Source organism: Lissotriton helveticus, chromosome 11 (genome assembly GCF_964261635.1).
Source record: "Lissotriton helveticus chromosome 11, aLisHel1.1, whole genome shotgun sequence".
Taxonomy (NCBI): domain Eukaryota; kingdom Metazoa; phylum Chordata; class Amphibia; order Caudata; family Salamandridae; genus Lissotriton; species Lissotriton helveticus.
Window position 1 is genome coordinate 703900688 of NC_136072.1, and position 26996 is coordinate 703927683.

At 44.8% G+C, this 26996-nt stretch overlaps 1 protein-coding gene across 2 annotated transcripts in view; it reads left to right on the forward strand.

Moving 5' to 3' along the window:
- LOC144791788 (uncharacterized) overlaps positions 1-26996 on the forward strand; it is a 222094-nt gene that overhangs the window by 116739 nt on the left and 78359 nt on the right. For both annotated transcript variants that reach the window (XM_078666553.1, XM_078666554.1), the window contains exons 5-6: positions 8830-9002; positions 21766-21836. In XM_078666553.1, the coding sequence (XP_078522679.1) occupies positions 8830-9002; positions 21766-21836 (244 nt within the window). The remainder of the gene's footprint in view (positions 1-8829; positions 9003-21765; positions 21837-26996) is intronic.

Consider the following 26996-nt stretch of genomic DNA (forward strand, 5'->3'; position numbering starts at 1 on the left):
GGGATAGGCCGTGTACTGGGGTTGCCGATGGCTGCCAATATCTGCCAGGTATAGTACCACTCAGGCGCGTAGGTGCGGGATCCCAGGCTCGTCAGCCCGCTGCTCAAGGGAGCTTTAAAGTTACAAATGGGGGTGGGGTCGCACACTACTCACACACCGGCGGTGTCGCCCCTAAGGACTCTGGTCAATGTAGTAAAGTGTTCGCGATGCATCATCTTTCGATCTTCTGCTAGCTTCGCTGTCTTCGCCATCCCTGGACACGTGTTTCGGGGTATTACCCCTCATCAGCAGGGATAGGCCGTGTACTGGGGTTGCCGATGGCTGCCAATATCTGCCAGGTATAGTACCACTCAGGCGCGTAGGTGCGGGATCCCAGGCTCGTCAGCCCGCTGCTCAAGGGAGCTTTAAAGTTACAAATGGGGGTGGGGTCGCACACTACTCACACACCGGCGGTGTCGCCCCTAAGGACTCTGGTTAATGTAGTAAAGTGTTCGCGATGCATCATCTTTCGATCTTCTGCTATCTTCGCTGTCTTCGCCATCCCTGGACACGTGTTTCGGGGTATTACCCCTCATCAGCAGGGATAGGCCGTGTACTGGGGTTGCCGATGGCTGCCAATATCTGCCAGGTATAGTACCACTCAGGCGCGTAGGTGCGGGATCCCATGCTTGTCAGCCCGCTGCTCAAGAAAGTTATTTGTTTTTGCCTACCAATAGTCAGCGGACTGTAGTCACTGCACTCATCATGTCCAGACTTGACTATTGCAACAGCCTGTATCTAAATACACAGGACCGCTTCCTGAATAAATGGCAACTGCTGCAAATTGCGGCAGCCAGGCTGATCACTGGTACTCCCAAATATGCCTCCATTTCTGAGGAAATTTAAAAACTACACTGGCTGCCGGTCAGGAAACGGGTGCTCTTTAAGGCATTGTATACCGTGCACAAGGCACTTCATGGTATAGGCCCAGACTTCTTGAAACGGAAAATGCAGTGGTCTCATAGAACTGCTCGCTAGCTGTAGTGCACGCTGCACAGACGCGCTGAACATAGCACAGAGGTGCTGTCTTTTACTCGCCGAAAATTACCGTTTTTACTTTCATTCTGTTTCATTCTGTTTTAAATAAAATTGCAACTTGATTGGATAGCTCTCGCATACCTGCACTATAAAAAACTAAATACATCCTCACCCGCCGTTTTGGCGTGGACAGATCCTACGTGTAGCTCTATAGCTCCGGCGCCATATTGGTTGAGGGAGGGTTGGCCTAGGTTCCATCCTTAGGCGCCATTTTGAGAGGCGCTCTAGTTGCTGGTAGCTCCTGCAGGCCACCTCCTTTATATACCAAGAGATGCAAGCGTGCAGCGCACGCGCGCACCGGGGGCGCTCCGGCGCGCCAGAGGCAAGCCCGTCTGCGCCCGTCTGCGCTCCGGAGGTGCTCGGCGCTGGGCTTGCTGCTCGTGTCGCCTGAGGTCAAGGCCGCTTAGTGTATGATAGAGAGCAACTACTGGGACTAGACAAGGCAAAGGAGATAGAGACCCCGGTCCAGGTGAAAAAGTCGGGTAACATACTCACGGCAGGACTGATCAACAGCCGGTCTCTTATCAAACACTCATTTGAGGTATCGAGCCTGATAGAGGATATGGGCTTTGATGTTCTGTTTCTTTCGGAAACTTGGTCTCATGCTGAGTCCACTGTTGATCTAGGCAATGCCTGCCCGATTGGGTATAAAATTCTCCACAAACCAAGAACTAGTGGCAGAGGTGGGGGAGTGGGGATGATTTTCAGGGAGGAATTGGACTTTAGAGCCCTGCAGGTGGATGAGGTAGAAGGGATGGAAATGTTGGGTTTCTCCCTATATTCTCCCAGCGGAAACCTCCTCACAGGATTGGTGTGCTATCGACCGCCAGGAGGGACCACAGATTTTCATAGTCTGTTTGACAGTATTACGTATCTTACACTGGCTCACTCCAATATGATTATTTTAGGCGACTTCAATCTTTGGGAAGAAGGGAATGTCAACAGCCATTTGCGTGATCTGAGGCTGACCTGCGCCAACTTACATCTCTCCCAGCTGGTGGTAGACCCTACACATCAAGGGGGAAATACCCTTGATTTGTTATTTTCTAATCAGCCCACAACGAAAATTTTGAGTATTACTCCTCAGACCTGGACCGACCACTATCTTATTCAGTTTATTATCGGGCTGCCACATTCGGGAATAGGGAAGGGTCAGCAAAGGGCTTACAGGAGAGGCAGGAAATGGGCTAAGCTGGAGCGGATTGGCCTTACCGCATTGGAATCGGGCGTTACCCACTTCTCAGCCACTCTGTCTGTCGATGATAACTACAATGTGTTCTCTAATCATATGGGGCACACTTTGGATCAAGTTATCCCTATAGAAGATATAAAAATTAAAAGTAGAATCTCGGCTCCTTGGTACTGTGAGGAGCTGAAACAGCTTTGCGCGCTCCGTAAGAAGGCGGAAAGGAAGTGGAGGCATTACTACGCTGAGGAAGATAAAAAAGCTCTCAGACAGTTACAACTGCAGTATAAAGAACAAATCCTTAGGGCCAAGGCAGATTTCTATGCCAAGTCTATTATTCAGGCGCCCAATGGGACTAGAGCCCTATTCAAAATAGTCAAAGATCTCTCGACCCCCACTTGCTTAGAAAATAAAATTGTAGCGTCCCAAAAACTATGCGATGGCATCAACCAGCACTTTCAGGATAAGGATAAGATCGCAAGTATCGTGAACACTTTGCAGGATAATGCCAACATTGTACCACCTAATTCCGACCATCTGACTCGGTGCGAGCCGCTCTTGCCGGCCTATCTGGATAATTTCCAGACGTTAACTGATACGGCTTTTGACAACTTAGGTGACAAGGTCTCTTCCGGCTCTCCCCTGGATCCTTTTCCCCATAAAATTTGGAAATCTCTAGGGCGTAGCACCTTTCCTTGGTTGAGGCAGATCTGCAACCAGTCCTTGGAGGAAGGTAAGGTCCCGGAATGTTGGAAATTAGCGGTGGTGTCCCCATTGATTAAAAAGCCTTCTTTGGACCCATCAGTACCGGCTAATTTCAGGCCCATCTCCCTCCTCCCATATCCGGTGAAGATTCTGGAGAAAGCAGTCAGCAGGACTTTATCCTGCTTTCTGGAGGAGAATCTTTTACTGGATAAAGATCAATTTGGCTTCCGTCCGGGGCACGGGACTGAGTCCGTCCTGACTACAATGATGGATAACCTACGTTTGCAGGCCGACAGCTGGAATGTTACTATTTTAGTACTTCTTGATATGTCGGCCGCTTTCGATACGGTAAACCATCTCCTATTGATGGAAAGGCTGAGGAGGTTGGGAGTGAGAGGCCGGGCACTGCATTGGCTTCAGTCCTATGTGGAGGGTCGCCAGCAGGTAGTAACCCTTGCAACTTTCTCCTCTGTTAAATCCTCCGTGGCTCATGGGGTGCCGCAGGGCTCTGCAATAAGCCCTATTCTTTTTAATGTCTATTTGCAGCCCCTGTTCTCTATTATAATATCTTTCGGAGTCAGCTTAGTCAATTATGCCGACGATACGCAGATAGCCTTTTCTTTGGAAGTAAACCATGCAATATCGATGGAGGTATTCCAGCAATGTATGCGGCAGACATCGGATTGGCTTAGAAGGAACTCCCTACAATTTAACAGTGGGAAGACGGAGGTGATGTTCTGCTCTGCAGGCAGGATATCTAGATCATTGCCAGGTGATTTTAGACTCCTACCAGAGGATGATTCGCTCATCCCGGTTAGGAAAGTCCGTAACCTGGGGGTATTGTTCGATGCTGATCTCCAGATGGAATCACAGGCAAATAAAACTGCGAGTGTTTGCTTTACCCTGATCCGCATGCTGCGCAAAATACTCCCTCTAATACCTATTGAGAATCGCACCTTGGTGGTAAGCAGCATTGTGGGCAGCAGGCTGGATTACTGCAATGCCCTCTATTTGGGAGCCCCTGGTTACATCTTTCAAGGCTTGCAAAGAATCCAGTCTGCAGCAGCTAAATTAGCTCTTGGTAGGCCGCGGAGTTCTTCCTCTACCGCGGTGTTACAGGAGCTCCACTGGCTGCCTGTTAGGGAAAGGGTACAATTTAAAGCCCTGTGTATGGTCTTCCGCGCGGTGCACAAACTTGGCCCGGTTCCCCTGCAGGAAAGGTTCGAATGGTATCTTCCTACAAGGCAGCTTCGCTCTTCCAGCACTGGCCTGTTGGCAATTCCTCGGTTTAAGAGGGCCAGGCTTGGAGGTAGGGCTTTCAGTAAGGTTGGCGCTCGTTTATGGAATGAGCTCCCTCAGAACCTTAGATTAGCAAGCTCTCTGTTAGAATTCCGTAGGAATTTAAAGACCTGGCACTACCCCACAATCTAGTCTGTGTTCTTCCATTCTGTGGCGACCTGTTCCACTCTGGTCACGGCTTGCTCTCTGTTCTTAAGCGCCAGGATACCCGTAGGGTGAGAGTATGCGCTATATAAAAGCTAAAATCAATCAATCATTATATACCCAGAAGAACCCTGCGCTCCGGTGGATCCAAGCTAGTGTTAGGGCCACCCGTTAAAAAATCTTCATGGGGAAGGAGAATTTTTTCGGTGTGCGCCGCTAAGGCCTGGAATGAACTTCCCCCAAATCTAAGAAGGACCCTGGACCTCCTCACTTTTTGGTGAGGATTCAAAACCTTGCTCTTTAAGCTCTAATTTTGTTCTCATGTCTCAAATTCTCAGAGAGTTAGTGGTCAGCGCCAGGACACCTTCGGGTAATTGCAGCGCTTTAGAAGTAGCCATAACTTATCCTCACGGCCTCTCCATGTTATCATCAATGATGTAATTTCAGTTGTCATCAATGATGTCATGAGGGTTGTAATAAGAGGTCATGAACCATGCATGGCAAGGGCACGAGTTAAATAAATAAAGAACTCCAACTGGTGGCCTGACCTGGCACTCAACCCCACTTTGGCTACCTACACCCATCTGCGCATAGCGTTGGCTGTGCATAGCCTTGGGTGGACAGGGTGCCTGGTCTTGCAGCCAGGCCTTGTTCCCAGCCCCACAGGTAGCCAACCCCTGCCCAGCTTTCATCTGTGCATGATGCCAGATAGCTGCAGGGCCAACCCACCAGATCCCCCCCCCCCTCCTTTTTTATTTTCTTTTGTAATGGTTTCCCAAACTCACTAGCCTCTTGCGGGGAAAATGTGTGGCCCCTGTGCTACTGAAAAACTTTTATAGGAGCACGGGAGCCCTGCTCACTCCTGCTAGAGTCCCCCTGGTTCATGGAACCGCGCTTTCCTGTTATTTTATTCTTAAATTTGGCCCCAAGGATCCCTCTCAAGGTCCAGGTGTTCAGAATACTCCTACTCTGCCCCCTTATACCATATTGTTTTTTAATTTTCAGGACACAGGGACTGAAATGGCAGCTGCAACATTTCTCTTGATGTTTCCGCCAGACAATCAGAGCACGAGCTCCCACGGCAATCGTAGGAGCTTATCATTCTTGCTGGAGCGAGATGGCTGACTGATTGTGATTGTCCCATAAACCCAACCATCCAGATATACAAATATATTGAACCTTAATTTCTCAAAAATTACTGAGCAGATTTACAACTTGACCCAAAAAGCACGCTTTTTGAATCCAGATCTAGCTGTCAGCCAGATTTGTTGTAATTCCATTCAGCCGTTATTAGCTTACTGGGTACTTGCAAACATATCCCTGGGGGCAGCAAAGCAGTGTTTATGGCATGCCCGAGGGTTGCACCTATGCCAGCAGAACAAGGATCGGTGTGATGAAAGGTGGGCGTAGGGGTACTTGAAATAGAGGCATGGTGTCTGGAAAACAAACCGAGCCTTCACATGACCTATGTCTGCCACCAACACTCTAGTCGCATGCACTGAGAATTAAAGTCAAAGCAACTCTCATGCATGTTAATAAAATACACTTTTTTGAAGTTTGCAGAGTGTTTATCATGTTTTTATATGTGTAGTGTAAGATCTAGTGAAAACTAATGGTGTGCCTAAAGATAAGTTGTCCAGGACACCTTCTTTTCCGTTACTTTAGTTAACGTGTTAATAAAGGAAACTCATTTCTTTCACAGTTTTCTGAATGTCCGTGCACTGTCAAGTAAACGGCAGTCTACTGCTGCTGTTCACCAGGGGCCTGCAATTAAAGGTCAGGAAGGCTGCATGAGGTCCCCAGGACGGACTTTGAATATCCCTGTCCTATGGTAACTAGATCCTAACTATAAATACACAGTGGTGACTGCCACTATATATATATATATATAATTATATATATATATATATATATCAATCAACATATATAATCTGTTATGTTCTATTATGTTGATTTGTAGATCACACTTTTACCAAAGACTGTATCCTGGTACTGAGCAGGTATAAGTCTAGGCACACTTGGGTCTTAGTGGGATTACTTGACTAGCCAGGTCTTCAGCTTCTTGAGAATTAGGTGTTGTGGCCGGTTGTTCCATGCTTTAAGAGCAGTGGAGGAGACTTCTTGACCTTCAGATGTGGTGTTACGTATATGTGGTATTTGTGTAAGTAGAAGTCTGGACGAGTTAAGGTGTCTTTAAGGATTGCGAAATCAAATGCAATTGACGTATGCTGGGCCATTGTCATGTAGTGCCTTCCAAGTGTGAGTGAGAAGTTTGAATTGAGCTAGTTTGTGAATGGGAAGCTAGTGTAGTTCCTTCATGTGTGATGTGATAAGAGTGCAGTGTGGGAAGTTGAGAGTGATTTTGGCGGCGGAGTCCTAAATCATCTGCAGCCTTCTGTTGAGTGTTTTTTTTATCCCGGCATGGTGGCTACTCCCAATAGTCCAGCTTGTTTTTGACTAGGGTGTGCTTGAAGGTTTTACAAGTGCAGGTTGGGAGCCATATGAAAATCTTTCTCAGCATCTTCAGGCGATGGATGTATGAGGCAGTGACAGCTTTGACTTGTGCGGTCATGTTTTGTTTGTTGTAAATGATTATCCAGAGATTCTTGGTGTTTGTCGGTCCCAGCTCTGTTGGGCACCAGGTGGAGTCTCACTGTGATGTGCTCTTCCAGAAGATCAAAATTTCGGTCTTGACAGTGTTCAGCCTTAGACTGTTGATCTTCATCCAGTGGGTGATATCAGTCATGTGGGCAGTGAACTTGATCTGGATACTCTGTGCTTTATCTGTGAGGTGGAGAATGAGTTGCGTATCATCGTCGTGGAAGTAAACGTTGATCTTGCGAGAACAGAGGATGCTGGCTCGATAAATCATATATGTGTTAAGAGGGTTGGGCTCAAGGAGGATCCTTGAGAAACTCTGCAGATGAGGTCGCAGAGGTCCGAGGTGTATGGTGCCAAGCTTACTGACTTGGTCCTTCCATACAAGAAGGAGCAGATCCATTGCGGGCCTCCGTGCCTCCTCTGTCCAGAGCCATGCAGATGTCCGCTGCGACAGTGATGAGGGCAGTTTCCGTGCTGTGGTTGGGTCTGAAACCAGACTGAGTGGTGCTAAGTATTTGGTGGTCATTGAGATATTTAGTGAGGTGTTGGTTGATGATTTTCTCTAAGACTTTGGCTGGGAATGGTAACAGGGATATTAGTCTATGGTTGGTGAGGGTTGAAGGGTCTGCAGAGGGTTTCTTGTTATGTTATGTCTTTTTGTAGAGCGCAGTAATCACCAATGAGGGTATCTTGTTGCTTGAGCAGGTGTTTGGGCGTGTTGCCCCAACAGAGTTATTCGAAAAGCCAGGTCTTCAGCATCTTCTGGAGCTTGGAAAGTGATGAGGAGGCTCTGATGTGTTGTGAAGGTGATTCCATGTGTTGGGTGCAATGTCAGAGAATGAGCGACCTGTTCTGTTTTTGTGAATGCAGAGGGGAGTGTGTCTGTCTGTCTGTCTGTCTGATGAAAGGGTATGCAGCTGTCATGAATGCTGGTTCAGTGAGGAGTAGGGTTGTAGGTGTACCTGAGGAGTTTGAATTGACTGCATTTGGGAATGGGGAGCTAGTAAGGCTCTCTGAGATGAGGTGAGATGTTTGTGCAGCGTGGAAGGTTGAGTATTGCGTCTTGGAGTGACCTTCTTAATGGTCTGAAGTCTGGAATCTAAAAGAAAAGCTTGTTAGCTATTTTCAAATAAGAATGCCCTTTGTCCATCAAAGTTTGAGGTAGCCAAGATTGGCTATGGTGAGCCTGTTTAGAGAAAGGAAAACACCTTGGAAAATGCAGATATTTGCCAATAGAATATCAATGTAAACTCCGAAGGGCCCAAAGTATCCATTATAATATTTTAATACCTTGAGCACTGAACGAATTGAGCGGTTGAGAAGTATTAAATTAGTTTTGGATTCGTAAGTACGAGTGATAGAAAAAAGGACAATTTTGTCATCAGGTAATCTTTAAAGTGTGTAGAATATTTGAAATGGAAGATGTCTTGTTTGTAATAAAGGCGAAGCAACGATATTCTAAGTACCAATTTAATTTCAGTTAGAAGCAATGCCGGTGATAAAGAGAATTAAATGTCATAAAGGTTTGTGATACACTCATGTAGGTGAATTAAGTGATAAAACGAGATAACCGATTTAATTGGTGACGGGATGTTTTTAAATACTTACTATAATTATGCTTTTGGTCCTTTTTGAAAGCAGTGTTATTCCTGCATGTTAGTTTCTTAAAAAGAACAGTTTTGAAAATAATATCCATGTCACATTGGAGTTTCGGAATGCAAGAAACCATAGTAAAGTGCATTATGTGTGTAAATACCAACATATACATATTTGTATAATTTTAACAGTTTTTTCTTCTAATATTTTTTCTGTTCAAGATCAAAACTCATTTAACGGAGAAAGACATCAGTATTGAAAAATTGAAATTCGATTATTCCAGTTATGGTTTAACAGTTGGTGGAAAGGTGAAGTTTACACACGTCATTGAAATTTATGACTTCATGCCTGACCTTAACACTGAAGATATTATGGAAGTGTTTGCAGAATTCCAGTAAGTCCCTTGATGTCATCATGACCTAAAGAAGGCTGTGCATACTCCGAACCGAAAGCCTAAGTTTTATTAATGCATGAGTTAAAAATGGAGCAAGCAAATGTAATTCCTTATTCGTTTTAACCTGTTGCCCTCCTGCCTTTCTCGATAAATGATCGGCGCAAGATGTTTATATTGCAGGAAATGTTCTGTGTTTTTAAACATAAACTACTTTTTCAGGACGGCTGTAAACCTCAGAACATTGGTATCCATTCTTCAATCAATGGCAGTTCATGTTCCTACCCAAAGCTAATAACTTCAGCGTCCTTGTCTGATTTTCGTTTACTATTTTGCGATATCCGCCCCCTGTCCTTAATTTTAGTAGAGACACCGCAATACCCAGTGTTGGAATGTTATTTTTTAAAATTTTTATTAATTCCAATAATATTCTTTAGGAATTGTTTGGTTTCCCGTGTAAAGATAACTGTAGCTGTTTGTCAGAACTTTTTGTCATAGGAAAAAATTAAGCGTGCAAAACATATCCCCAGAGAAGTTCTGTGGGTCAGCATCATTCAGCAGTTTGTGTAGGCGGGGTCAAATACATTTTGAATCGACCCACAGGATCGCTGTTGGTTGTCCTGCATGGGGCACAAGGATGAAGTTGGCAGTGAAGCCAGACACCGTCATGGTCCCCTACACATACGTACAGTTGATCTAACTGCAGCACCCCGCTAATAGGACTTCAGCACACAAAATGGTATCAGAGTTTTGGGGGCGCAAGTGTGGATAGCATCCTGTCCTGTCATTCCCATTGTTCGGCATGATGTCCTCCCCAGGGATGGCTCGTTACTTTTAGGTCACTACTACTCTTGCCCCTTGGCGGTGAATCCCCGCCCCCCCCCCCATCCCTTCATGGAAACAATGTAATAACCGCCATAGGCATTTAATGCCATTTTTTAGGGCTCGGCCTACATCCCACGAAGTGGGTGTGGCTTCAGAGTCCTTTTTGTGAAGAGATCCAAAATCTAACCTATGAATTCCAGAGAAGCGCGTGAATTTTGTTCGTTATTTATGGCAGCTGCATGGCAATTGGCCCCGGCATGGCTGTGTTTTTACAAGCCAGCACGCAATACGCCATAGGCTGTTGAGTTGCTCCGCTTCCTGCATATTCCGTGCGGACATGCGCAGCAGAAGGCTATATTTCATCAATTACCAGCTGTCAGGGGCCGCGGTAATTGAAGCCAGATGCCGGGCGCGCGCGTGCCCCATTCTTTGCTGTGTGCTCCTCCCCGTGCATTTTTTAACAATAGCGATCGCGAAAGTGATTGCTTTCAATGCTGCTTTGCCGTCGCACGTATTTATTTATTTATTAACATGCCGGTTCTTAGTAAAGTACATGTCAAAGGCTAAGAAAAGTAGGTTATTGCAGTGAACTATATCAATAATGGACGTTTCGCAGAACAATTGCACAAGAAAATGTTCCACCCTGTTATACAGTTTTTTTTCCATTTATGCGTAACTATTGAATTGGGTCTACAATGGCACACAGGTACACGCTAAGCTGCTCTTGATTTGTTTTAGGCTCTGTAAAGAACGTCAGCCCGGATTTGTACAGGATCAACAAATCTTTGTAGTTTCAATGCCCCCTCCCTTCTCAGCCAGGACAAGCCCCTGCCCTCGGAGCACACTGTGTTCACTTTGTTGTGCGGCGTCCAAAGGGGCACTGAACCGCTGGTAACTGCCAGTGCTGGAGTGTTTTAAACACACAAACCCTTGGTTACAGGACATAAGGATTATTATAGTGAGTGCAGAGTGCAGAGTGCGCAGTGTGTGAAGTAGTGAGTGCAGAGTGAGTGTGCAGAGTGTGAACTAGTGAGTGCAGAGTAGTGAGTGTGCAGAGTAGTGAGTGTGCAGAGTAGTGAGTGTGCAGAGTAGTGAGTGTGCAGAGCTGCGAGTGCAGAGCGGTGAGTGCAGAGCACCTGTTCAAGAGAGAGCAGGGTATGCTTGTGCGCTTACACGGTGCACTGACACACAGGAGCTAAACAAAGAACAGCTGAACACGTGGGAGCTTCATTGAGGCAGCCGGCCCTCTGTGAAGGGAGCAGCAAGGAGGGGATGCCTCAACCAATCAAGCGCAGCTACTCACAACCTACTGTACGATTACAACACAGGCCAAAGGGCAGAGCTAGGTCTTTTCGCATTACGCAGGGTGAGCAGTGTGTGAGTGTGTAGGGTGAGCAGTGTGTGAGCGTGCAGGGTGAGCAGTGTGTGAGCGTGCAGGGTGAGCAGTGTGTGAGCGTGCAGGGTTAACAGTGTGTGAGCGTGCAGGGTGAACATTGTGTGAGCGTGCAGGGTGAAAATTGTGTGAGCGTGCAGGGTGAACATTGTGTGAGCGTGCAGGGTGAGCAGTGTGTGAGTGTGTAGGTTGAGCAGTGTGTGAGTGTGTATGGTGAGCAGTGTGTGAGTGTGCAGGGTGAGCAGTGTGTGAGTGTGTATGGTGAGCAGTGTGTGAGCGTGCAGGGTGAGCAGTGTGTGAGCGTGCAGGGTGAGCAGTGTGTGAGCGTGCAGGGTTAACAGTGTGTGAGTGTGCAGGGTAAACATTGTGTGAGCGTGTAGGGTGAGCAGTGTGTGAGCGTGTAGGGTGAGCAGTGTGTGAGTGTGTAGGTTGAGCAGTGTGTGAGTGTGTAGGTTGAGCAGTGTGTGAGTGTGTATGGTGAGTAGTGTGTGAGTATGCAGAGTGAGCAGTGTGTGAGTGTTCAGGGTGAGCAGAGTGTGAGCGTGTAGGGTGAGCAGTGTGAGTGTGCAGGGTGAACAGTGTGTGAGTGTGCAGGGTGAACAGTGTGTGAGTGTGCAGGGTGAACAGTGTGTGAGTGTGCAGGGTGAATAATTCCAATCCAAACCACATAATTCCATTACACACCACATGCATACACTCCATAACACATGGCTAAAAGACATTGCCATTTACAATGCCATTAGCTCTAACTCAAATAAATCCGAGACCTATTGCATTTCCAATGCTTGTCTTGTTTGAATTGGTGTACTGGTTGTGTTAGTTAACTCACAACGATGTGTTTTGTTGGTTGTGTTTATACTGAATTTTATGCAGTTAGAAATTACACAGTTCTAGTTCTGCAATATATTTTAAACTTTGTTCTGCCACCATTGCAGAATATTCTAAAGAAACTTGAAGCAGGCACTATGATGAGCTGCTAAGATAAGTTGTGGTTTTCTTGGAACAGTGCTAAATAGTAATCTAGAGTTCAGAATTTTCACCTAAGTATGTTTTTCCTCTCACCTATTGCAGGCCATTATGCCATACAATTATTTTGTAATGTTTAAGCAGTTTTTTCTGTAAATTGCTTATAACTGTACAAAGCAAAGCAGGTTCTGCAGCAAAACGTTCATATAAGTAGCAATTTTCGTGAAGCTGCATTTCAGTGTTATAGATTATCAACTTTCCAATATGACAGTCTCATTTACTTTGAAGATCCCAAGGGAGAATTTCATCTTTTTGTTTTCATTTTCATGCACTGATGTGAAATGGATTCTCGGCCGCACCTAACACGGGGCTACTGAGAGCAGAATACTCAATAGCTCCTGTGCAAATTAGTGTTTCTATTGAGAAAATGCAGCTACCCAACCAACTCTTTTGAGAGATTGACCATAGACATTCATGACAAAGAAGAAAAGCGTAGACAGAATCGGCACTATTAGCACAGTATCAGGTCCATGAATATATTATACATCTCTGGAGCTGTAGGTGCGACAATCTCTCCCCAACACCCACACCCCAACCCCCTTCATGATCTCCCTCCCCACACATTCCCTCACTACCACCTAGTCTATTGGGCCAATCAACTGGTGCCTGGAGAGGAGGGAGAATCTTCAGCTGCACAGAATGAATCACTTTCCATCCATGATTCCAAATCAGTTGCAATCCGAGGATGACTCGCTGTTCTTCAACCAGCACAAAAGCAACGGACAGTTAGTACTTCTACCACTGATCCTAAGCCCAAACCATCTATTTCCACCGAAAGACCTGCTCATAGGCAGCCACTGGAAACAAGCCAGGGAGCTCACCAAAAACATGACTTAGAAGCCACGCCCTCCGGCTCGTCTCCGAAAGTTCGGCCTACAACAGGAGCCTCCACCTCCTTTCAATCCGAGGCTGCAACACCTTGATCTTCGGTCTCGACTAAATGTTTCGGAACTGAATATTCCCTTGTCGAAAACAAAGCTTCCACCACCAAAATGCTTAGTTTTCGATCCGAAATCTCCTCCAGAGCCAATTCTTAAGCAAATATTTATACAACCACCAAAACAACAGACTTCTAAGAAGCAGTTGAGTTTTGAAGAGGCATTGGACATTCCTGTTCAACCTGTAAAGAAGTGGAGAAAGAAAACTGTAACTAGTCACATTCCTATTCCCACTTCACCAATCCCACATACTCCTCCTCCACCACTTCACTCATCACATTTGTCTGAGGCAGGTATCATATCTCCTCAATCTACAGTAGAGGAAGATCAGGACAACCCAGATGATACACAACCAGGAGAACCTTGGGATGTATATGGAATTGAGCCTCAAGCAGACACTGACCCGTATTTATATCCCACTCGTCCATCACCACTTGATGATGCTTCTGCTTATCGGAACCATACAGCACATGCAGCCACATTCCATCAAGTGCCTCTTTCTACTCAATAGAGGAAGATTTTCTGTTTGAGATTTAGTCTAACGCAGAGGGAGGAGCACAATACTTCGCTTTACTCAAGGTATGACACGTCATTCAGACACATTTTTTTAAAGATCCAGTCAAAGCAAGGATAATTTACTCCACGCATTGACTAAAAATACAAGGCATCACCATCAGACCCATAAAGGTAAACAAACCCCAGACTCTTTAGTAGTGTCAAATGCAAGGAAAAGTGCTAACTCTCAAACAACTGGAGATGCACCACCTCCAGAAAAGTAGTCCAAGCTCATTGATGCCTCTGGTTAAAGAGTTGCTGCACAAGCATCTAATCCTTGGCGTAAGAGTTATCTTATCATTATCATCACTACCTGATATTTACTGGGCACTCTAAATTGTTTGCAGCAAGTGCCATAACCCCATAAGATATTTTAAAATGCAGCCTATGCAACCAATTAAGACAAAGCCGACCCTCAGTCACAATTCTCTTGCTGCCAATTTCTTTGCAGCTGAGGTTTTAAAAAATAAATTTGTACGTTGATGGTCTCACTGCTTTTCATGATTCTGCCTCTTGTGACTCCACGACCTACATTTTATTGCCACACCGTAGCCCCCAATTTATGGGTTCCCGGGACAAGTTTTTCCATTTCAAGCACTGGTTATATTTCATTTTTGTATGTGAGGAACACTTGGAGTGTTTCTGCCTGTGCTTTTATCTGGTGTTGTCAGTAGCCGCCATAAACAAAGGGGGGTGGGGCGGGAGGGATCGCGGGGGAGTCGTTGCTGGGGGTGGGGGCTTAGAAATGCAATAATTTTTTTTAACGTACCTTTTGCCGTCACGTCTCATTGCGCCACCTCTCCTCTTCCTGCCTGGTCCCAGCAGCCCCTGGGACCGATTCCCTGTTCAATCCCAGCGCGGGGATTGGTCTGAGCAGGCAGGAAAGATGACCTCCTCAGACCATGGAGTCTGTGGGGTTTCTGCAGCTGGGCTGGAAAAGACCCAAGTGTGCATGTGTGTTTTGGTTGGTCCGAGACGACCGGCCAAACACAAATGAGCACTTAAGAAGTGGAGTGCACGTAGCACTTAACCTCCCCTCCCATGCTTCTGCTCCCCCCTCCCCCCAAGCCTCTGCCCCTCCCCTCCCAACAGCGTTGGCTAAGAGCCGGCAAACGCAAAATAAAACCATGCAAGAATATAGTTTTATTTGACCTTTGCTGTCTCTGAGCCAGGCTGTGGGGCGACGCTCCTCCACAATGGCGCCACTGCCTGGTCTTTGTCTGAGGGATCTCAGCACTGACTGTTCATAAGCGACATTTGCCTTGTCTTAAACATGCTGCACTTTTTCTGTGTGTGAATAAAACTTATTCTGCGTCCCATGCTGTACCTATATTATTTGAAGTGAGATTGAAGCGTATGTTACTGATTTCAGTGTTGCTGTCCATGATTTCTGCGTGCCCAAGTAACTTGTAATGGTGAACTCTTGCATAGAGTCTATCTCCCACAGGCACATTCTGATGTCTGTGCTTTACTTGATGTGTCTGCTTGAGGGAATCAACCTTTTATTGCCTCCCTTTTCAGTCAGTTGGATGACGTTTTCCTGCTGTTGCAAAGTAAGTACCTGATCAACATTGATAGCATTCTCAAAAGCAGCCAAGAGGTGCCTTATTTTTCAGGGAGGGAGAAGGAAGTACAGAGGGCAAACATTTAAATGAAATCTGACAACATAGGAAAGTTTTGTTTTATTGCATCTCTCAAACAGACCGGTTCAGCTGTTATTGGCAACAGACTTATTGTAGTCGATATGTACTTAGACCCAACCTTGTGCCTGCCGCTTGCTCATGATTTGATGGCTTTCTTGACTGTTCCTGTTTCATGCTCCCAATCAGTGGATTTTCTTTGTGTTCCTGAGTGTTTCCCGCACTGAATTTTTTAATATATTTTTTTTATGTTTATTATTTTCAATGCGAAAGCAAAGTCCATGGAGTCAATCATAAAAGCGATCATGCACTGCCTTACACTATCGTGAAGAGCAATAGCTAGAAGCTCGATCCACCGCCATCGGATGCACATTATATAAATCAATTCAGTCCACCATTCCCACATTGTCATACCCAGCAGGACCATGATCATTCAGCAGTTCCAAAGTAGATTCAGCAAACATTGTGCTAGTGTCACTGAATTTTGAACGGGTGATTTGCTTCCTTCCACTGCTGACATCAGGACCTTGCTTTGCATTGCCTGAGGAAGTTTTTGCTATTTTCTGACTCTCGTGCTAAAAGTAAACAGTGTTCTGCTGAGTTATTTCAAAGCCGGATTCTTGTGCATTTAGCAGCAAGTGCGGTGTGCTTTCTTTCCATCCACGTTGCCACGGCTACAAGTCTCTCTTGTTTTTGAGGCACGGTTGATTCCGTGTTTTAGGAGCCCTGGGCCCTATTGGTGTCCAAGAAATGTTGAGGGTGAAAAGTCACTTACCAAACCAAGAGCTCTTAGTGATTTTTTCTGCAAATTAGTTTGTTTTCAGTATATTATGGTTGTTAAAGGGTCACACTTTAGCTGGTTTCTAAACTAACTAAATTTGTTTTTGTAGTTTATTATGTTATATAAACCTTAAGGATTTGTTGTCTTTTTGATTTTATTTGTCTCATTATTTTGAGAGCCAAATGGATGTTTGGTTCATGGGCACACACGTGGCTATTGTGCATTGTTTGAAAAAAAATATATATGCTGTTGTTAACTGAATGCATTAATGGTGTTTAGATTTCCACTGCGTCTAAGTCTTGGAGTGCAATCGGTCATGGCTGTATGCCTCCAGATGGCCACAAGTGTGTAATAATACATGCATGCGCATAGGAAGCCATCCTATTCCATAGTGTCTACTAGTGCTTCACAACACATGCACTCGTGGACATCTTGAAATACATTTCTTTAAGAGGATAGTCATGCCAATTAATACAGAATATATTTAAGCACATTAAGATTTACCACCTCCCTTCTGTTGTCCTGGGCCTCAGCCATTTTGGTAGGTCCCATGGTTGTAGGAAAGGGATTATTCTCTTGTCTGATCCCTTTTCATTTGCAGGTTTTAGGAAGCTGTTTGTCCCGCAGATGCGCACTGGCCCATCCGTTACAACATGAAGTTTCTGTTGACCAAAACCTTTTGTGTTCAATATAGACTTAGAGTGGTCCTTCTGTCCTTCCTTTGCTCGTGATTCAATGGCTTTCTTGGCTGTTTCTGTTCCCTGAAGTTGATTCAGTGACTTCCCACCCTATTCATATGTTTACCTTGCCCAAAAGCCCTTTCAGCCTTACCGTGTTTTTATTGAAGGAGTTGTATCCTTCTAGTGTAAATGTTAGGAGGCTGCACATAAGGCTGCTTCAGCCTTCATACATCCATCGGGTGTTGGAGGACAGAAAGAGCATTGACCGTTGTGTGCAGCAGCTACAAGCTGCCACCATAAGGCTAGATACGAGTGGGGATGCCTACACACGACTGCTTCAAAACCATGGATCCTCAACTACGTGACTCAGAGGTTTAGTTGTGTCCCACTCTTCTTCATCCACAGTCCTCTTGATGTTTCCTGGCAAGCTGAGCTTACCAGTGCATGCTGGTATATAACTGAGCATCTTCCTTCCCATGTGCACAGCTAGGAAGTGATGATGTGCAAAATATGCTTCATGCACAAGTGCTGTTTGAGGTACAAATCTGCAGACTGAGCACAATAATGTGTGTAGTCAACCAACTGCAAGAAAACTGCATTAATATTAGAAAGTGCACCTTTTCTGTCAAGAAAACAAACCAACATTATCCACTCATGTGCAATCGGAAATACCACGTAAAATGATAATGTCAGGAGGACTTAAGTTTTGAGGGCATCACTATGACGAGTGTATCACGTTGACGAGTGTGGCCTTGAAAAAGCAGACAAAGGGACGAACCAGTTCGCAGATGCAAATAATTAGTTTTTTACTATGTCAAAGGTGGAATTTAGCCTCTTTTTGTAACTGTGGGGCAGTCTAGTAGCAGATACCTATACAGTCAGTAAGACCTGAGCAAACCTCCTCACCTCGAAGACCACAAGGGTGATGGGATGATTCTTTGATCTTACAAGTTTCCTTTTTTCAATTGTGCTTAAAATCGAATCCATCAAAAAAATTGGAATAATTTTAGTTTCCATACTAGAAAAGAAAATGAACACAATCCTGAACAGATGTCACTTGAGCCTCGCATTCTTTTTTATCAATCTGGTTATCACATCTAGTTAACTACCTCAGGAATACTGATTCCTGATTTAGTTAACTAGATGTGATAACCAGATACTATCCCCAGAAAGTAGGATGAACTACATGCTGATTTATGCATAAAGATTTGATGTTTGTGATCCATCACTCTAGAGGAGAGCCACGGCTTGGTGCTGGGTTCTTTATTTGTGCAGTGCATTAATAAAGGAGCGAAACTGTTTTGCCTCTTAATCTTCACAGATCTCATAAAATGTGGACAATTGTCCATTTGTTTCCTCAGTGCTTTCTAAAAATGCTTCTTGTAAGACTTCTTATTGACTTTAAAAAAATGCAATCGAAACGTTTGGCATGATCATAAATGTTTTGACAGCTGTCTTAGATTTCTGTTGAAAACTCGTATTTTGGTCTTTAGCAAAGCTGAAAACCAAGATAACAGGAAACAACTTGCCGTTTCTTTATGGAGCAAATGATTTTCTGAGATATTGAAGTGTTTTTCAGAGTCATGATTGCAAGGTCACATAGGCTAATGCTCTCTTTTGGACTGCTAAATATGTCTACGCTTATTATAGGGCCTCTACGCTGAAACAATCTATCCATTTGATCACATTTTATTGCAAATTGATAGCCCACCTAATTCTTTCTAGAGTACATCTATTTCATCCACCTCAATTAAGGTTTTTACCTTTTTAAAACCCCAGCTTGATGTAATTAATTTTGTATCGTGGTCTTCTTGGCTCTTAAAGTCTAGTAGAGGGCTGCTTTGTTAAAGGATGATGTTTGTAAAATCTATGGATACACATGGTAGAGTTTGACCACAATAGGCATCCAAGTTCACCTTATATAGAATACCAAGATATTGTTCTCCCCCACAATATTTTCTTTGCACATGAAGATACATATCTATTTGGAATTGTCCAATATCCATCAATAAAACAGCCATACTGACGAAAAAAGTTAAGGCTAAAATTCCCTGTCAAAACAATTTGTGCATCATTGTAACTGAATAATAGAGGCTCACATTTTTTCACCAGCTGTTCAATCTTTTTTTATTTACTGAATTAGGATGAAAATAAATGTTATTTAGTAAAGGATTTGCTTGCAAATTCCGGACTTGCAGATGTTGAGATGCAGAAACATTTGGTTGATTATTGGAATCTGCACATCTAAGTTCAAATTGTTTGTCCTGTACTGTTTAGGCCCTTCAGCTCTGCTCCTTGGCTGAACTTGATGTCCGCTGTACAACAAGCTTGATGTTGGTGCAAAGGCATAATATAGTGCACCCACAAGTTATGGCAGATATTAAATAATGCCATGAAGGTGAACACACCTCTCCCCTTTTTTCTGGTGTGCTGGGGAAAACATTGCTTTGCTAACACTCTATTTATCTCCTGCTAGTGATGTTGAGGACTTTTTTTTTTTAGGGCTCACCTGCTGATGCTAGCTGGCGAAGCTCTATAGTGGCTTATCCAGAGTTTAATCACTGGCGATTCCATGCAGTGCATGTGCGCTTTTTAGGTCATTGCGCAAGCCCAAGCCCTAAAAAGCGCGTGCACAATGCCACCAGCCGCCTGCCTGCCTCGCATTACCACATCAAAGGCAGCCCAGCCTCCCTCCCACAAGCTTCTCAGCGTGCGCTCTGCATTTCTCCTCCCAGCGCATTTCTCATCCCCTAATTATTCACGGCCGGCCGGCCGTACTTTCAGTTTCACGGCCGCCAGGCCGTGTCTCCTTTTATGCTCTCTGATGCTTGTTTTGTTTTTTAACTTGTTATGTTTTTCGTTTATACACTGATAAATGTAATGTAGCATGCCTGCTTATCTTGTAGCATTTCTTCATTTCTTATCATGGAGATGAATTAAGGGCTTTTCATATTCGTTCGCACACCGCCCTTCTCCACCTCCCTTCCCGCCAGGTATCTTTCCTTCCTCTCTTGAAAATAAAAGGGTTTTTAAACAGTGGCTAAAAATCCTTCGACGGCTCAGCTTTTCATCTTTTCTGCCGAGTTGCGCTTTTGAGTTGGTTGGACTTCGTTTTCCATCTCAAACTTTCATTCTCCTCTCTTAATTTAATCTGAGGAACATTTTTAAATGAGTTCGGATCCCATTGCCCTCCGCCTTTCACCTTGATAAAATTCGTGCCTTTGCTCTGTGAATGGTAGCAACTATTTACCAACGAACACATGGAATGCCAGCGTAGCCTGTGGCAGTGATGGCTCTGCTGCTAGAAGCAATGAGGAGAGTGGTGCACTGACACCGGAACCGAAGGGGGCTCTACTTCCGGTGCGTCTACGTAAGAGGATGTTGAAAATAATGAGTTGGGAAAAGAGACGCTGTTTAAACAATATCTCCTTTCATAGTGTGCTTGTGAACCGGCGCCGAGATTCAAACCCGGCTCCCCACCTCCAAGGTCGACAGGTCATGCCGTTACGCCACATCCTCTGTCCTGTCGCTTCACTGTATTTTTTTACCATTTAATCTGTAGTACTCCGAACAAGTGCATGTTTTTGCAGACTGATCCCCCAACATTGCTGCACCCGCCATCCTCTGCCCTGGTCATTACTTTCACCTGCCACCCCACCCTGTCATTGCTTGTTTCGGCAGTTGTCATCTTTTGTATGTACTGTTCGTGAATTTCTCTCATAAACCTTTACAGTATTTGACTTTGACTAGAGAATTTCTCGAACAGTTGTGCACAGGTCACCCACCGTTCCAGATGAGAACAGCTCACGTTTTACGTGTTCTGATCACCATGCTTGTTTTTCTCTGCTATTTCCTGGAAGCATGCACCGTCCCTCTCAATCGCCTCACTTTACTCAGTTTTAGGATGTTGTCTCTTTTGGATTTTCTTTAGTCAGTGCCAAATGAGGTGAGCATTTTTTCTTTTTATTTACAAAACAGATGGATTAGTAATAAAAAGTTGCGTGAAATGCGCTTTTTTTTAATATCGCGCTAATGCGCTTTATTATAACAAGCATTTGCAATGCAATAGGTCTCGCATTTGCGAGAGTTTAACCTATTAGCATTGTAAATGACATTGCCTTTTATTTATGTTTTGAAAACCAACACATAAATAAAAGACATTGCCATTTACAATGCCAATAGCTCAAACTCTAACAATTGCGAGACCTATTGCATTGCAAATGCTTGTTTGCTTTGTCTCCTAGCTAACCTATTTTCCTCTCGATCTGCTTCCTTTGGCATGAATAAGGTAGTGAGGCAGTTTGTAAACTTTGGAACTGCCAATGCGGGGATGAGGGGGGTTGTGGGGGCAGGAGGGGTCTCTTACTCCACTTTGCTGTTTAGGGTAGGTCTTCCAGATGCTTTTCAGCATCTGTGGATGAAGCAGGGTGGGTGTCTCTTGCAGATATTAGTAGTGTTGGGTACTGATACTACATTTGTTTCCCCCCTGTCAGTCATTACTAGTTGACAAAATGTCTGTGGACTTTAGGGAAAAGGGTTTTCTCTTTGCTTCTTGTTTGATCTTTGTGTACTGATTCAGTTTCAGAGCCATTGCTAATAGTCCCTTAAAATACAGTTTCAGAGCCATTGGCAATAGTCTCTTTAAGTAAGTGCGGCCTATTAGAAAGCGATGCTGGTGTGTTATGCTGTGGGTTTACAGCCACAAATGGGACTCTTAACCAGAAAGATGTCATAGCAAATTATTTAATTTAGCAAGGGCGAAGGCTGGCACAAGGCAGAGCGAATCCTATATATGAAGATGATTGGTAAGTAATCCAAGCCTTTGTTGAGAAAAGTTGTATTTTTTAAGTGTTTTATATCACTTACAATATAGAATTTAGATAATGCACAACTTAGTATAATCTTATTTTTCTTTAAACCTGTTTCAGAAAGAGTGAATTCAGGCTGCAGTGGGTGGACAGTACGCATGCTCTTGGTCTTTTCTCTACTGAGGAAGCGGGTGAGTCTAAATGGATTAAAGGATTTTACTCCTTGTTAAGTTTGAGTATATGCAGTACAATGTCTTACTGTTTAACCTTTCAGATTATATTTCAATTGTATTGGGAACATGACATCAGGGCGAATGTGTGATTTCTACATTTCAAATTAGTAAATTTCCCTTACAAATTGTTTGTTTCTGACACTGTAAAATGCTCAAGTTGCTTCACGATGGCATGTTTTTATGTTTTTTGAGTTGGTGCTAGAGGAACCCAATCTCAACGGCAAGGAACAGGGCCCATTTACCAGTGGGTACTGGATCCGCAGTTAACACTTTTTGAAGCTTCAATGTTATGCCCATGTCTGACCTGGAGTTTCTAGAGGCAGAGATATCTAGATTTGCAGTGGAAGATCACCCCGCTCTCAAAGAAACTACTGTGACACAATTTGGTGGAGTTTGTATTATTTCCTGACTAACCTGTCATAAGAAAGGGTTTTGCTTTTCTTGAATGAATTAATTCCCATGGCAGGGCCCCTTATGCTTCTCTAGTGTTCAATAGAGGGGCTTTTTCTTGTCCCTTATTCTTTGTTCCCTAATGAAAATAGTGGTGGTTATTGCCACACCGAAAGCACACACAAAATTATGATTTTGTTCAAACCTAGATGAACCTTAGAAGAAGAATGTAAATTAAATATAATCTTTGTTCTCCACAATGGTTATCTTCATTGAACTCCAAACAACCCTTCCTCATTCTATTTGCAAGCAATGGAATGGTAATTGATTAAAAAGTGTTGTGGATTCTACATCTTTATTAATGAACACTAAATATCACCATGATCCAGGAACTCTTTTTCTTAGCATTGTGGTACAGTTTATCCTATAAGAAAAATTACACATTTGCTTTAATGGATTCCTCAACCCCACCTTCTTCCGCCCCCCGTGCAATACAATGATTTTTGTTGGCTCAATCTATTGTCCCCTTACTTTGTGAGAGGGATAACGGGAGCTCGGCCCTTGATGCGTCCTGAAATGTTTTTTTATCTGTGCTTCCAATGTTCTATCGCTGAAGTATTTTTTTTCTTCTTGAAATATGGGTGTTTTTCCCTGAGGGGTTTAGTGGATTTCTCCCAAATAAATATGTTTGTAAATGGTTCTTAGCAAAGGATTTAACATTTATATATTCTTGGAGAATAAAACACAGCACATTGGTATATAATATTGATGATGCCCAAATTAGAGGCATTTACACACACATTTTCAGCTGACCTTTCTTATGCTTTGGCTCCATGCTGTACTTGCCTTTGTCAGGGACAGGTAGCAGGAAGGGATCACCCTGTACTGGACTGTATGTGCTTTTGCATGGCGTAAACAACCGTTCGTCATCAATTCTGAGCTAGACATCAGTCTCTTGGGGTTGAGTTGTGTGAGTTGCAGAGTGCGGACACACAGACTTCCTCTGTTGACATGGTTTTACTTTTCAAGCATAATCCAGTTAGTAGCACCCCTGTAACCTCCGACACTCCAGTCATAACCCACCGTCAGGCATGGGAGCTAGTCTATCAATTTTACATAGAAAATGAATGTGAATTAAAGTGCTTTGTCCTTCACAAAAATTGTATTAGCAATTCGCGATAACATGTGAGTAAACGGCTTTTGTTGCCAAGTGCATACCTCAATGTCTTTGGTCTTTGGTATATTTTAGCAAATAACTTGAGATACAATAATGCCCTATTTCTCTTAATCACAAAGCAAAGGGGTTCAGTCTCCTGACTGTATATTTTTATTCCAGAGATAGCTATTGTAATCATTTTATAGACTGAAATGGCAGGCAACTAAACTGTCAAAATCCACTCAGCAGTGTTTGTGAGTCTACTGCTTTTTTTATCACAAGACAATTTTATGCGTGAAGCATTTGATAGAGTTGGCCATCGAGGAAAGGAGATCAGGCAGCCATAATCTTCAAAGTGCTCACCCTTTGCAAAGATCCCTTGCTCGTATATCTGCTGCAGATTCCTGGTTGTCTGTTGTTTGAGCCTTGTGTTTATTTGCCGTGCAATGTTTTTGAGGCCTTTTAGGTTGAGCCTGCAGACAGCACGCGTGCACAGTCACATGGCAACCCACTGTGTTAAAAAAAAAAAACTAAAAAGGAGCTTTAAGCTCGTCCATTGCTTGCCTTAGTTAGCATCATTATCACTCTTCTATGCTGAGTTCTAATTTGGCAGCACATGCGAGACGTCATTTCCTGCGTCCTTTCCTTTTCTTCTACATGGGCCAAGTACAGATAGATCTATCTTAATTAGTCCCTTCGCTGCTCTTGCTGTGATTGAGGTACTATTTCTATTTCTTTTTTTTTTTTTTTACATTTTTATATAGCGCACATTCAACCCTATCCTATGGTATTGGAGCACTTTACATGAGCACATGTTAAATTTTGTTTTAGGCACGGAGAGATTAAGTGATTTGCCCAGAATCACAAGATGTTGATCCAACACCGTCCCTGCTTGTTGAACAAGTGCTGGCAACCAAGGTGTGCTGTTCGATGTGCCTCATGGCTCATCATTGCTTTTACACTTCAATCGTGTAGGCATGGCTTTATGATGGGAACATTACACTTTCAAGGAATTCGGTGCAAGGTGATGTGACAGTAAAGAGTTACGGTTCAGTGAACAACTCTCACCTGACAATGGAGTAATATAAGATGTAAATCACTTAACCTCGCCTAACCCTTACGAGTCTGCATGAACACTGATGTTCGTTTCAGAAATTTGATGGCCTCTCTTATCAAAAACTAATCTGATGGAAACCTCTAGCTGCAGATTCCTTACCTTAGAGTATACCAGGCTGGATCCAGAAGACTTTAGCTCGAATACCCTCGCGTGCCGGAAGGTAGCGTTGGTCGGCTCCGTGTTGCAAGTGACATCCGTGTCACCTATATAGGTGCCTCCTTGGCACGCTAACGTACATTCTTTTCTTGCAGCACCCCGCTAGCGCAGATCCATGAAGAGAGCTTCCCTCTGTCAATTTTTGACAGTCTTTTTTTGATATTTTGTTGAAAAAGTTAGGTGTGTAGGTTTTTTCTCGATGTCTAAGAAGACATCTGGAATCAAACTGCAGCACCTGCCATCATGCCTTGTCAGTTACAAATCCATACTTAGTGTCTCTGCTGCCTGGAAAGTGACCACAAATCAAAGTCATGATCCAGCTGTCGTGCCATGGCTCCGATAGAGTTTGAGGGAGCGGTCCCTAAAGCTGTTTGCAACCCGTCATTCAGCTCTATGCTGTTCGCTCCCGAGGTCTCTTTCCTGGTCGAGGGGAAGGTCCCTGCACCGCTCCGGGTGTTCTAAGTCCTCGTCCTTCCACTCTAAGTCGTTGAGACGGTCAGGTAAGTGGCATACGAAGCACAAGAAGTCAAAGTGTGCGGCAACGTCTCTCCGTCCGTCGGACAACTTGTCGGAGGAGCCTCAACGCCCCAGGCCTTCAAGGGCCCGGAGCGACCCCCGGCCAGTCTAAAGTCTTCCATAACATAATGTGCCTCATTTTTGTGACCTGCCCCTCCCGGTGTGCCTTCTGGCCCCAGAAGTGGCTCCGATCCCCCCCTAATGGTTGTCATCCCCCCCCCCCCCCAATGGTTGTCGTCATCCCCCCTCCATGGATCCGGTGGCAGACCTGAACCGGTGCTGGTTGTTCCCCTGCGACCTTTCCCGTGGCCAAGACTCCCGGTGCCCCCTGCCGACACCAGTCTCATTCTCATCCCGGATGACCCAGCGCCGGATCAGTGCCTATCGGTACAGATTCCAGCGCCGGCAGAACTCTTGGGTCCTAGGTCAATTCTTCAGCCTTCTTTTGAGAGGCTCAGAAAGGAGGATGATTAGGAGGGGTCGTTGGACCCTTTACAAGACCAGCCTGAGCACAAAATGGACAGGTATGTGGAATTTGGTGAGGCCAGTGGCCTGGATACCTCCCCAGATTCTGGCCTGCTTTCTCCCCCTACCGTGGCTGCAGAGGATGGAGCTTTATATGCTATGGTGGTGAGAAGGGCAACAGAGGTCCTGGACTTCAGCTCCTTTGGTGGAAGTCAAGGCGAACATCTTGACAGATGTCCTGCAGCTGTGTGTCTCCTCCTCAGAACCCCTCCTGCCTTTCAACAAAGCCTTGTCTGGTGTCCTTCTGGGAACCTGGTCAAAGCCCAGCACGGTGGCACCTGTGAATAAGACAAATGCCTGCTGACATAGCCCTGCTCTGGGCGAACCAAAATTCGATACCAACCACCCTACCCCGAGAGTTTGGTGGTCCAGGTCTCTACCTCATAGGGTGGGTTTCCCTCAGCACCCCCGGACAGGGAATCCAAGTGACTGAATAGTTGGGGCAAAATATTTTACTTCCCCTAGCCTTGCATTATGGTTGATGAACACTGCATGCTAATTGGGCCTTCACGACCACTCCTTATGGGAATTGGTTGCACAGGTGCTGTCACAGTTCCCAGAGGGAGCCTGGGACATTCTCTCTGTATCAGACGGGAGAGATGTGGCAAGGTTAACTATTAGTTGTGTGCTTGACACCACCGACTGGCTTGGTAGAATGTCATTGACATTGGCCGTTCTACGCCACGCATGCCTCAGAAATTCTGGCTTTTCTGTGGTTGTCCAGGCTTCTCCTATGGACATGCCCTTTGATGGCACCCGTCTCTTCGGAGACCAAGCAACCATGGCTCCAAAACGCTTTAAAGACTTGCAGGCTATTGCCCAGTCCTTGGGCTTCTCAGTGCCCACCCGCTCACCAACTGCTTTTTACCCCTTTTGTGGGCACGGCTCCTTTCGACCCCGTTGGTCATGCAACCAGAGGTCCAGTCAGTCCAGTCCTTCCCCTGCAGCCTCTAAATTTTCCAAGTCTGGCCCTTCAAGATGGCAGGATCAGCCGTCACCTCCACCACTGACAAAATATCACATTAGGCAAGTGGGTTCTTCATATAGCCCAAAGGGGCAACCTCCTCCTCTTTAAGACTACCCCTCATTCCATGCCTCTAATTTAAAACTGGCTGACGGAGGACCACCTAAACGTGCTTCAGGAGGAAGTCTAAACTCTCTTGGCCAAGGGAGCCTCAGAGAGGGTTCGGGCGACAGAAGTCAGCTATGATTGCTATTCCTGCTACATTCTGGCCCTGAAAGCGGACAAGGGCCTTCT